At 37.1% G+C, this 13,846-nt stretch overlaps 1 protein-coding gene across 1 annotated transcript in view; it reads right to left on the bottom strand.

Annotated features, from left to right (window-relative positions):
- SYCP2L (synaptonemal complex protein 2 like) overlaps positions 1 to 13,846 on the bottom strand; it is a 97,766-nt gene that overhangs the window by 59,852 nt on the left and 24,068 nt on the right. Inside the window, 1 exon segment of the mRNA XM_070585106.1 lies at positions 11,686 to 11,828. Within this exon segment, the coding sequence (XP_070441207.1) occupies positions 11,686 to 11,828 (143 nt within the window).

Genomic DNA, 13,846 nt, shown 5'->3' with positions numbered 1-13,846 from the left:
GATTAATGTTGTTTTCATGACTGCTAACACGACATCCAATCTGCAGGCCATAGATCAAGGAGTAATTTCAACTTTTAAGTCTTATTATTTGAGAAATACATTTCATAAGGCTAAGGCTACCACAGATGGTGATTCTTCTGATGGATCTGGGCAAAATAAACTGAAAACTATCTGGGAAGAATTCATGATTCTAGATGCCATTAAGAACATTCATGATTCATGGAAAGAGGTCAAAATATCAACATCAACAGGAGTTTATAAGAAGTTGATTCCCACCCTCATGGATGACTTTGACAGGTTCAAGACTTCAATGGAGTACTACAGATGTGGTGGAAATAGCAAGAGGACTAGAACTATAAGTGGAGCCTGAAGATGTGACTGAATTGCTGCAATCTCATGATAAAACTTTAACAGATGAGGAGTTACTTCTTACGGATGAGCAAAGAAAACGATTTCTTGAGATGGATTCTACTCCAGGTAAAGATGCTGTGAAGATTGCTGAAATGACAACAAAGAATTTAGAATATTACATAAACTTAGTTGATAAAGCAGCAGCAGGGTTTGAGAGGACTGACTCCAATTTTGAAAGAAATTCTACTGTCGGTAAAATGCTATCAAACAGCATCGCATGCTACAGAGAAATTGTTCATGAAAGGAAGAGTCAATCAATGTGGCAAACTTCACTGTTGTCTTATTTTAAGAAATTGCCACAGCCACCCCAACTTTCATCAACCACCACCCTGATCAGTCAGCAGCCATCAACACTGAAGCAAGACCATCCACCAGCAAAAAAGATTATGACTCACAGAAGGCTCAGATGACGGTCAGCATTTTTTAGCAATAAAGTAGTTAAGGTATGTACATTGTCTTTTTAGACATAATTCTATTGGAAACCTAATAGACTATAGTGTAAACATAACTTTTATATGCACTGGGAAACCAAAAAATTCATGTTACTTGCTTTTTGTGATATTCACTTTATTGTGGTAATCTGGAACTCAATCCACAATATCTGCAAGGTATGCCTGTAATCAAAAACCTCCAAACAAACAATAGTCCAGGCCTAGGGAGCTTCACTAGTGAATTCTACCAAACATTCAAAGAAGAATTAATACCAATCCTTATCAATCTCTTCCAAAAAATACAAGAGAACACTTCAAGACTCATTTATGAGGCCAGCATTACCCTGATATCATAACAAGACAAGGATGCCACAAGAAAAGAAAATGACATGCCAATATCCCTGGTGAACATAGACAGGAAAATCTTCAACAAAATATTAGGAAACTCAATTCAACAATATATTAAAAGGATCATACACCATGATCAAGTGGATTTATTCTGGGAGGCAAGAATGGTTCAACACCTGCAAATCAATCAATGTAATACAGCATATTAACAAAATGAAGAATAAAAATCATATGATCATCTCAACAGATGCAGAAAAGCATTTGACAATATTCAACATCCATTTTTGATTAAAGACTCTCAACAAACTAGTTATAGAGGAAAGGTACCTCAAAATAATAAAGGCCATGTATGACAAGCCCACAGGTAATACCATACGCTCTGGTAAAAAATTGAAAGCTTTTCCACTAAGATCAGAAACAAGTCAAGAATACCAACTCTCACCATTTCATTTGACATAGTATTGGAAGTCCCAGCAAGAGCAATTACACAAGGCAAAGAAATAAGTCATCATTAGAAACGAAGAGATAAAACTGATATTAGTTGAATGACATTATAGTATATATAGAAAACCCTAAATACTCCACCAAAAAGCTGTTAGAATAGACAAATTCAGAAAAATTGCAGGATGCAAAATCAATATACAAAAATCTGTTGCATTTCTATACACTAATTACAAGTCATCAGGAAGAGAAATTAAGAAAATAATCCCATTACACTAGCATCAAAAAGAATAAAATACCTAGGAATAAACTTAACCAAGGAGGTAAAAGACCTGTACACTGAACACTATAAGACATTGATGAAAGAAACTGAAGAAAACATAAATAAATGGAATGATACTTTGTACTCATGAATTGGAAGAGTTAATATTATTAACATTGCATACTGCCAAAGCAATCTACAGATTTGATGCAATCCCTACGAAAATTCCAGTGGCATTTTTCACAGAGACAGAACAAACAATCCTAAAATTTGTATGGAACCATAGAAGACCCTGAATAGCCAAAGCAATCCTGAGAAAGAAGAACAAAGCTGGAAGCATCAGGCTCCCTGATTTCAAACTATATTACAAAGCTATAGTAATCAAAACAGTACAATACCAGCATAAAAACAGACACATAGATCAATGGAACAGAACAGAGAGCTCAGAAATAAACCCATGCATATATGGTCAATTAATTTAGGACAAAGGAGCCAAGAATATGAAATGGATAAAGAACAGTTTCTTCAATAAATGGATAAATGGTATTTGGAAAAGTGGACAGCCACATGCAAAAGAATGAAACTGAAACACCATATCTTACACCATACACAAATATTAAACCAAAATGGATAAAGACTTGAACATAAGACCTGAAACCACAAAACTCCTAGAAGAAAACAGAGGCAGTAAGCTTCTTGACATCAGTATTGGCAAGGACTTTTTGGATCTGACTCCAAAAGCGAAGGCAACAAAAACAAAAATAAACATAGGGACTACATCAAACTAAATAGCTTCTACACAGCAAAGAAAATCATCAACAAAATGAAAAGGCAACCTACTGAATGGCAGATAACATTTGCAAACCATATATCTGATAAGGAGTTAATATCCAAAATACATAAAGAATTAATACAACTCAACAGCAAATAAACAACCCAATTAAAAAAATAGGCATAAGATCTGAATAGACATTTTTACAAAGACAACATATAGATGGCCAAAGGTATAGGAAGAGTCTCACCACCACTAATCATCAAGGAAATGCAAATCAAAACCACAGTGAGATATTGCCTCACACCTGTTAGAATGGTTATTACCCAAAAGACAAGAAATAACAAGTCTTGGTGAGGATATGCAGAAAAAATCTTTGTGCGTTGTCGGTGAGAACATAAATTTGTGCAGCCATTATGGAAAACATTATGGAGGTTCCTCAAAAAACTAAAAATAGAAATACCATACAGTCCAGCAATTCCACTTCTGGGTATTTATCCAAAGAAAATGAAAACGCTAATTCAAAAAGATATATGCATTCTCATGTTCACTGCAGCATTATTTACAACAGCCAAGACATGGAAACAACTTAAGTGTCCATCACTGGATGAATGGATAAAGGAAATGTGGTGCATATATATTTATAGTGCGATATTATTCAGTCATACAAAAATAATGAAATCTTTCCATTTGCAACAACAGGGATGGACCTTATTAAGGGCATATGGTAAGTGAAATAAGTCAGATAGAGAAAGACAAATAGTGTGATCTCACTGTATGTGGAATCTAAAAAGACAAAAAACAAAAAAAACACCAAGCTCATAGATACAGAGAACAGAATGGCGGTTGCCAAAGGTGAGGGGGCGGGGGTGGGGCAAAATGGTTGAAGAGGGTCAAAAGGTACAAACTTCCAGTTATAAAATCAATAGTCATGGGGATGTAATGTACCGCAGGGTGACCATAGTAACAATAATGTATTACATATTTGAAAGTTGCTAAGAGAGTAGATCTTAAAAGTTCTCATCACGACAAAAAAAATTTTAACTATGTATGATGACAGACATTAACTAGACTCATTGTGGTGACCATTTTGCAACAGATACAAATATCGAATCATTATGTTGTGCACCTGAAACATTGTTATATGTCAATTATACCTCAAAGAATTTAATGAAAAACACAAAAAATCTTTAGGAAAAACTTATAGCTCACAACACTGTACATTGATAAATTAGAAGTTAGTCTTCAGTTCGTCCTGTTTCGAAGGATCGTTTTACTGTTTCTGGCTTCTCTACTCCCCTGCTTCCTACAAGATCAGCTTGGGCTGACCATCTCTCTTCTCTCAGCCACTCCACCTGGGTGTCTTCACAGCTTCTTCTTCCTCTGACCCAAGACTAGCCCCTGTTAACTTCTAACCCCTCCTTCACTACTCCCTGCATCTCTGCTTCACTCAGGGATTGACTTCAGGATGTGTCTGTAGTTAGTTCCCAACTGTAGGCTCTCTCCAATCCCACCTGTTTCTCACAGGGCCTCATGGCCCAGGAAGTGTGACTTAATCACATGCAAACCCTAATTCTTCCCCAAAACATTTTATTCATTTTGTGGAATGTGGAAATACATGCAATTCTGATGTTTTTCATGAGTAAAGGCAAATCTATACTGTCAGTCCAACTTATACATAATATGATGGAGGAGGTGTTTTTCATGAAGTGATTGATTCTAACAACTTATTTCTCATCCTCATGCATAAAATGGCCTTTACATGGCTGAGTCTTTGGAAACTATATTTTCAGAGCACTTTAGCATGTATAAAATGTCTTCACATACAACTCAAAGCCAAAAGGAAGCCAGCTCAAGACTTCCTTCCTCAGTTCTCTAACATTTTAACTCAGCCCCTACTGGCCATTACCACAGTGTTTTATGTCTTCTCACAAACTTCTTTGCCCTGTCTACTGTATGTGATAGAGAAAGGCTTCTTGCTTTTGCGTATAAATAGGAAATATTATAGTTATCAAGATGGAGACCATAGCAGTCTAGACAAGGCTTGGACCATTTCCACAAGATAAGACCAGTAGACAGAACTGTGGAAAAATTTGCTAAGAAACTCTATTCCTAGTGATTCCCTTCATCTTCAAGGAGCTGAGAGAGAAGGAAGTCCACAGCAAGTACCCTCAGGACTTCAGGAAGAATCTGATGAGGAGGTGGTGTTAGCCTAGAAAATTTTTCAACTGTTCAAAATAAATGGAATAAAGCATTTCGTGGCACAAGGAGGATTTATATCCTATGTAGTCAAGACAATGATTTATGAAAATAAAGAACTGGGATTAGAAACCAGAGCTCTCAACTCTTATTACATGGTATCCAAAAGATCAAGCCTTCTGTTTGATCCAATGTTCACATCAAAACCCAACAAAAATTTCCAGTTCAAGGTAGCGATGTAGGAAGATTATGAGCTCACCTCCTCCCACAGACACACCAAGTCTACAGCTACATATAGTACAATTTCCTCTGAAAAAAACCCCAAAATCTAGCTGAGAGGCTCCTACACATTAAGTGAACAAGAAAATACCCACATCAATGAGAGGTTGAGACACAATCTCATGATAAACCCCACTACTGGCATGGTGACCCACAACTTGGAGGGAACTCAAAACCCTGAGCTTCTCTCTGAGAAGCTAAGGGTTTCAACCTCACATATGGCACCTCCAACTCTTAAGACTCACACCTGAGAGAGCAGCCCCCAGAACACCTAGCATTGAAAGCCATCAGGGCTTGAATCCATGAGACCCACAAGGCTATAGTGAATTGAGAAACAATTCTTAAAGGGCTGGCACACATGGTCTCACCCATCTGGCCCAGTGTGGAGCCAATCAACTGAAAAGCACCCAGCCTTTCTGTGAAGGAGGCTTATCTTAAAGCATCTGCCTGAGGGGCAGGCATCTAATTTAACACACATCTAGGGGCTTCCTGCGATTCTTTCTGGGGTGGAGGCCGCTAGGACCATCTTTGTACTCTCCCACCACCTTGATCCAGCTTACCAGTATCTCCTGGAAAGGAGCTTGTACCCTTGTCCTGCACCCTAATTTTTGTGGCTGCCACTCAGGAGACACCTCAAGATTGCCTGACTCTGGTGGCCAGTGGGGCTTACACTCACAGGTCCCAGAGGACTAGAACCAATGGAGAAGAGTTCTTAACCTGCTACCAGCCCCAAGGCACAGCAGAGAGGCCACAGACTGAGGTTCCCAGTCTTTCTGTGAAAGAGGCCTACTAGCTTATATTCATAGTTGCTGCTGGAGAGGCAGGCTTCCAAGTAAACACACATCTAAGGGCCAACTGTAAACCTCTCCAGAGACCTCAGAAGGCACGTGCTATCTTCATACTCTGTCTGCTGTGCCCAAGAGCACCAATATCTCCCAGAGAAAAGCTTGTACTCACATCCGGTGCCTCATTTCTACATCTGGTTCCCAGTTTTTATGGCTGCTGCCCAGGAAATGTCCCTTGATTGCCTGGTTCTGGTAGCTAGCATGGCTTGTGCTCCTGTGTCCTATAGAACTGTAAAAACTGGAGAGACAATTCTTGGCCAGCTACCACCCCAAGGCACAGCATAGACAGCAGACTAAAACACATCCCAGTCTTTCTGTGAAAAAGGCCTGTTTGCTTATCCGAGAGCTTTGGCCCAAAGGGCAGGCTTTTGGTTGACACAAGTCTAGAGGCTACCACGGCACTCTCAAGGACAGAGACCAGTGGATGCCATCTTTGCACTCTCCCTCTGCCACAATACAGCTTGTGGGTATCCCTCAGAAAGGATGTTGTGCCATCATTTGGTGCCCCAATTTTTGTGGCTGCTGCCCAGGGAACACCTCTAGATCACCTGGCTCTGGTGGCCAGCAAGGCTTGTGCTTGCAGTCCCACAGGATTCTACATATTTACATACTTTAAAAGCTGCTGCCTGAGGGTCTGCCTTCCAACCAGCCTAAATCGAGGCACTGAGATCCTCTCTTTTTGGACACTGATAGGTTTTGGGACACCCTCAACTACTGGGAGCCACTAAAAATAAAATAGGCTGCTTGGACAACCACAAAGGTTTCAGAGACAACCAAGAGCTTGGGCAGGGTTGAATGACAAGGTTTGTATGCTCACAAAGCCACTCCTTCAGACTGGGAGAGGTGGCTGTTGTATTTAATGCATAGAAACAAACAGAGAGAGTCAAGGAAAATGAAGAAACACAGAAATATGTTCCAAATGTAAGAACAAGATAAAACTTCAGAAAAAGACCTTAATGAAAAAGAGATAAGTGATTTACCTGATAAAGAGTTCAAAATAACGGCCATAAAGATACCCACTGAATTTGGGAGAAGAATAGATGAACGTAATGAGAACTTCAACAAAGAGAGAGAAAATAATCAAACAGAAGTCACAGAACTGAAGAATACAATAACTGAACTGAAAAATACACCAAGGGGTTTCAACAGCACACTAGATGAAGCAGAAGAAAGGATAAGTGAACTCAAAGACAGGGCAGGGAACTCACCCCATCAGAGCAGCAAAAAGAAAGAAAGAATGAAAAACAGTGAGGATAGCTTAAGGGACTTATGAGACAACATCAAGTGGACCCACATTCACATTATAAGGGGTCCCTGAAGGAGAAGAGGGAGAGAAAGAGGCAGAAACCTTACTTGAAGAAATAATGTCTGAAAACTTCCATAACCCGAGGAAGGAAATACACATTCCAATCCAGGAATCTCAGGGAGTTCCAAAAAAGGTGAATCCAAGGCAATCCACACCAAGACACATTATAATTAGCGTCAAAAGTTAAAGACAAGGAGAGAATCTTAAAAGCAGTGAAAGAAACACTTGTTACATACAAGACAACCCCCATAAGACTACCAGCAGTTTTCTCAGCAGAAACTTTGCAGGCAGAAAAACTTCCAATCAAGAACACTCAACCCAGCAAAGCTGTCAGTTCAGAATTGAAGGAGAGAGAGATTTTCCAGGGAAGCAAAAGCTAAAGGAGTTCATCACTACTAGACCATCCTTACGAGAAATGTTAAAGGGATTTCTTTAAGCTGAAATGAAGGGTGCTGATTAGTACAGGAAAGCATACGAAAGTATAAATCTCACTGGTAAGGGTAAAAATGCAGTAAAATTCAGAATAATCTAATGCTGTAAAGGTGGTAGGTTAATCACTTAGGAAGTTATTAGGCAGGTTAAAAGACAAAATTAGTAAAAAAAAAAAAACAAAACTATGCATCTTTGTTAAGGAATACACAAGATAAAAAGATGTAAATTGTGACATCAAAAACACAAAAGGTGCAGGGGAAGAAAAATTTAGAGCTTTAGAATGCAATCAAATTGTTATCAACTTAAAACAGACTTACAAGCAGAAGTTGTTTTATGCAAGACTCACGCTAATCACAAAGCAAAAACCTATAGTAGATACAAAAAAGATAAAGAGAGAGGAATCTAAGTATACCACTATGGAAAATCATCAAATCACACAGGCAGAGAGCAAGAGAAGAAGGAAGAGAAGAATTACAAAACAGCTAGAAAATAAATAACAAAATGGTAATAAGTGTATACCTATCAATAATTAGTTTAAACGTAAATGGATTCAATTCTATAATCAAAAGACATAGAGTGGATGAATATTTTTTTTTTAAAAAAGTAAACAAGATCCATCTATATGCTGCCTACAAGAGATTCACTTCAGATGTAAGGACATAAACAGACTGAAATTGAAGGGATGGGAAAGATGATCCATGCAATGGAAACCAAAGAAAGTGGAGGTAGCTATACTTATATCAGACAAAACAGACTTTACGACAATGTAATAAGAGACAAAGAAGATTATCATATAATGCTAAAGGGGTTAATCCAACAAGAGGACAGAAAATGTGTAAATATTTATGTACCTAATGTAGGAGCACCTAAATATAATAAGGCAAATATTAACAGACCTAAAGGGAGAAGTAAACAGCAATACAAGCTCACACGGAACATTCTCCAGGATAGATCATATGTTAGGCCACAACATAACTCTTAACGAATTTAAGAAGTTGAGTGATATCAACTATCTTTTACAACCACAATGGAATAAAACCAGTAATCAATTACAAGAAGAAAAGTGGAAAATTCACAAATATGTGGAGATTAAACAACATGCTTTGGAACAACCAATGGACCAAAGAAGAAATCAAAAGAAAAATCAAAAAATACCTTGAGACAAACAAAAATGGGAATACAACATACCAACTTATGGGATACAGCAAAAGCAGTTCCAAAGGGGAAGTTCATAGCAATAAATGCCTGTATCAAAAAACGAAAAAATATTTCAGATAAACTAACTTTTCACCACAAAAACTAGACAAAGAAAGATAAATGAAAAGTTTCTAGACAGAATGAAATAAAGATCAGAGCGGAAGTAAAGGATATAGAGACTAAAAAGAAAATAGAAAAGATTAAACTAAGAGCTAGTTTTTTGAAAAGATAAACAAAATTGACAAAGCTTTAGCTAGACCTACCAGGAAAAGGAGAGAGGTCTCAAATAAATAAAATTAGAAATAAAAGAGGAGACATTATAACTGATACCACACAAAGGATCAAAAGAAATTACTATGAAAAACTATACATCAACAAACTGGACAATGTAGAAGAAATGGATAAATTCCTAAAACATACAAACTATCAAGACTGAATTATCAGGAAATTAGAAAGTCAGAGCAGACCAATTACTAGTAAGGAGACTGAATCAGTAATCAAAAACCTCCCAATAAATAAAAGTCAGCTTCATTGATGAATTCTACCAAACATTCAAAAAAGTAGTAATACCAATACTTTTCAATCTCTTCCAAAAAATAGAAGAGGGCGCAACATTTCCAAACTCATTTTATGAGGCCAGCACCCCCCGGATACAAAAACCAGACAAAGATGCCACAAGAAAAGAAAATGACATGCCAATATCCCTGATGAACATAGATATGAAAACTCTCAACAAAACATTAGTAAACTCAATTCAACAATACATTAAAAGGATCCTACACCATGAACAAGTGGGATTTATTCCTGGGATGCAGGAACACTTCAACATCTGCAAATCAATCAATGTGACAGACCACATTAACAAAATGAAGAATAAAAATCATATGATCATCTCAATAGATACAGAAAAAGCATTTAACAATACTCAACATCCATTTTTGATAATAGTTTGATTTTGATAAATTATTTTTATAAAATAATCCAATTTTGATAATCCATTTTTGGGGATATAGGGAACACATCTCAACATAATAAAGGTCATATATGACAAGCCCACAGCTAACATCACAGTCAATAATGAAAAACTGAAAGCTTTCTAAGATCAGAAACAAGACAAGGTTGCACACTTCATCACTTTTATTTAACATATTATTGGACGTTTTAGCCAGAGCAATTACACAAGGCAAAGAAATAAAAGTCATCATCAGAAACGAAGAGGTAAAATTGTTACTAGTTGCATAACGTGATACTATATATAGAAAATCCTAAAGATGCCACCAAAAAACTGTTAGAACTAATAGACAAAATCAGTAAAATTGCAGGATGCAAAATCAACATACAGAAATCAGCTGCATTTTTATATATTAATAACACTATCAGGAAGAGAAATTTGAAAAACAATCTCATTACAATTGCATCAAAAAGAATAAATACCTAGGAATAAATTTAACCAAGGAGGTAAAATACCTGTACACTGAAAACTGTAAGACATCGATGAAAAAAATGGATCGGAAGAATTAACATTGTTAAAATGTCCATACAATTGAAAGCAACCTACAGATTCAATGCAATTCCTACCAAAATTCCAATGGCATTCTTCACAGAAATGAAAACAAACAATCCTGAATTTTGTATGGAACTACAAAAGACTTCAAATAGCCAAAGCAATCTTGAGAAAGAAGAACAAAGCTAGAGGCATGATGCTCCCCGATTTCAAACTACGCTATAAATTTACAGCAATCCAAACAGTATGGTATCAGCATTAAAAATAGGCACACAGACCAATGGAAGTGAACAGAGAGCCCAGAAATAAACCCATGCATATATGGTCAATTCTTTTACGACAAAGGAGCCAAGAATATACAATCAGAAAAGGATTTTATTAAATAATAAATGGTGCTGGAAAAACCGGACAATCATATGCAGAAGAACGAAACTGGACCACTATCTTACATCATATACAAAAATCAACTCAAAACGGATGAAAGACTTGAATGTAAGACCTGAAACCATAAAACTCCTAGAGGAAAACAGGCAGTAAGCTCCCTGACATCAGTCTTGGCAACGATTTTTGGAACGACACCAAAAGCAAAAGATCAAAAGCAAAAATAACAGCGACTACATGCAACTAAATAACTTCTGTGCAGCAAAGGAAACTATCAACAAAGTGAAAAGGCAATCTACCAAATGGGAGAAAATATCTGCAAATCGTGTACCTGCAGCCACTATGGAAAACAGAATGGAGGGTCCTCAAAAAGTTAAAAATAGAACTGCCAACAATCCAGCAATACCACTTGTGGATATTTATGCAAAGAAAATGAAAACACTAATTCAAAAAGATACATGCACCCCTATGTTCATTGCAGCAATATTATTCACAATGGCCAAGATATGGAAGGAATATAAGTGTCTATGAGTAGATCAACAGATAAAGAAGATGTTGTAAAATAAATAAGCTATGAGGATGTAACATACAGCATATTGACTATAGTTAATATACTGCATTGCATATTTGAAAGTTCCTAAGAGTAAATTAGAAGTTCTCATGACAAGAAAAAAAATTATTATGGTGATGGCAGTTAACTAAACTTACTATGGTAATCATTTTGCAATATATACAAATAGTGAATTATTATGTTATACGTCTGAAACCAATATGTTATATGTCAATTATATCTCAATTTTAAAAGCCCAACATGGAAATTTGAGACATGAAAATATAATAAAACAGTTAAATAATCAAAAAGAGTTAAAACCACTACCTGTTTGTCTTCTCCTAATGCTTTAATGGAAGCTTCTGATATGTCGAATTGCAAATCAAAATGGATTTCTATTTTCATTACTTCTTTGTTTCTGATATTAATAGGCTTCAGGTTAATGACGAGCATCTTCATCCTCTCGGTTTCTAGCAAAACATAAAGTACACCAATGCTGACCAACACGCTAAAAAGTTGTATTTAAAAATTTTATAATTTTAAATCATTGAACTTGGATTTTACAACTGTCCAGATTTTTCTACAATGAGAAGTTGAAAAGAAGTAATATTAAAGTTACTTCTAAATTATTTTTATTAGATGCACGTGTTTTTATAGACACGTCCACACAATATGATTAAGTGGTCAATCGTGCAGAAATAGGAAGTAACTTAGCATAGCAATGGAGGTGGATTGAATTTTAGAACACAAAACTACTTTTTAAAGAGCATTTTGTGAATACAAAGCTATCATCTGCAACCGTATTTTACTACCCAATATATTACATACAACATTCATCCTCTCTCTCAGATCTCACTCATTTCTAAAATTAAAATTCACTATTCCAAATATGCAAAATGGAATAATCTGCCTTCACTTGAATAAACTCTGCTTAAAGGGGAGAAATGGAAACCTCCTTGAGGGAGGTGTTTCTCAGACAACAGTCTCCTTGGGGCCCCTTCCAGGGCATCAGCCCTCTACTGACAAATAAAAATTGGTTTTAGAAGAGAAAATAGCTTAAACCAAAATTCAAAGGGAGTCCAAGAAAAACCCAGAGTGAGTACAAGCTGAGTTGGAAGCAGCAGGAGAGAAGAGAATAAAGTCGATAAAAGAGCAGGCAAAGCGAACAGTCACAAATCGATGAGAACGGAAAGAGGGAAAAAGAATGAGACACACCTGGGTCCAAATCTGTGGCTACTGAGTACTTGAAATATGGCTAGTACAAATCAAGATGTGCCATAAACATGAAATGCACATCATTTCGTGAAGATAGTACAAAAAAGAGAAGGTAAAATATCTCATCAATTTTTTTACAATAATTACATGTTAATATTTTGAATATACGGGGTTAAACTCATGTTATTAAAATTAGTCCACTTTTAACGTGGCTACTAGAAAATGTTTAACTGAATATGTGGCTCACATTATATTTCTATAGGTAGTGTTGGCTAAAGCAAATCTCTGCAATCCCCCAAAATACTGATCTTCTGGGACATTTAGTCACTGCAAGGAAAGTCTCTGAAAGCTTGCAAGAAAAGTAATTTAAACAACATCTGAAAAAGTAAATAGCTAGTTGGGCTGTGGGCTGCAATGCAAACACACTGTCATGCATTGCAAAATGCTGTTTCAGTCAACAGTGGACCACAGATATGATAGTGGTCCCGTAAGATTAGTACCGTAAAGCCTAGGAGTGTAGTAAGCTGTACCATTGTGTAAGTATATCACTGACTAACTGCCCTGGGTAACTCAAAGGAGGTTTTGGAAGCACTGCCATCAACCAATCCAAACCCCATCACAAGAGTGATGCCTGCACAGATGGGCCAAGAAGTGCCCAAGAGCTTACCTCTGCATTTTTTTTTTTTTTTGGCTGAGGAAGATTTGCCATGAGCTATCATCTGTTGCCAATCATCTTCTTTTTGCTTGAGTACGATTCACCCTGAGCTAACATCTGCGTCAGTCTTCCTCTATTTTGAATGTGAGTTGCTCCCTCAGTACAGTGGCCGATGAGTGGTGTAGGTGTACACCTGGGAACTGAACCCAGGTTGCTGAAGCAGAGCACACTGAACTTAACCACTAGGCCACGGCACTGGCTCCTACCTTTGCTTTATTTTAATGTTAAGATCTCCACCCCAGGAGGAGCTTAGGCCTTATTACCATAACATGCGATGCATGTGGAAGCATGTTTTCCAACTAGGCCTGCGCAAGTGAATACCCTCCTCTCCCTTTTGAATATTCATTCTCAATCTAAAATAAAATGCCCCAGGTTCTCTTGCTCAGGGAGCCACGGCTTTAGAAGGGTTCCCTGTGATCTCCGTATTTGCTGCAAATAAATTTTACTTTGGGTGACAGCTACTTCTGGTGAAGGCTTTGATTTCAACTCACCAAGAAGCAGACCCACTTTGGTTCAGTAACAAGTGCAACCTATGATGTCACACAATGACAAAATCAC

The sequence above is a fragment of the Equus przewalskii genome, chromosome 19, assembly GCF_037783145.1.
Source record: "Equus przewalskii isolate Varuska chromosome 19, EquPr2, whole genome shotgun sequence".
Classification (NCBI taxonomy): Eukaryota; Metazoa; Chordata; class Mammalia; order Perissodactyla; family Equidae; genus Equus; species Equus przewalskii.
This window is presented reverse-complemented; position numbering and strand designations above follow the sequence as displayed.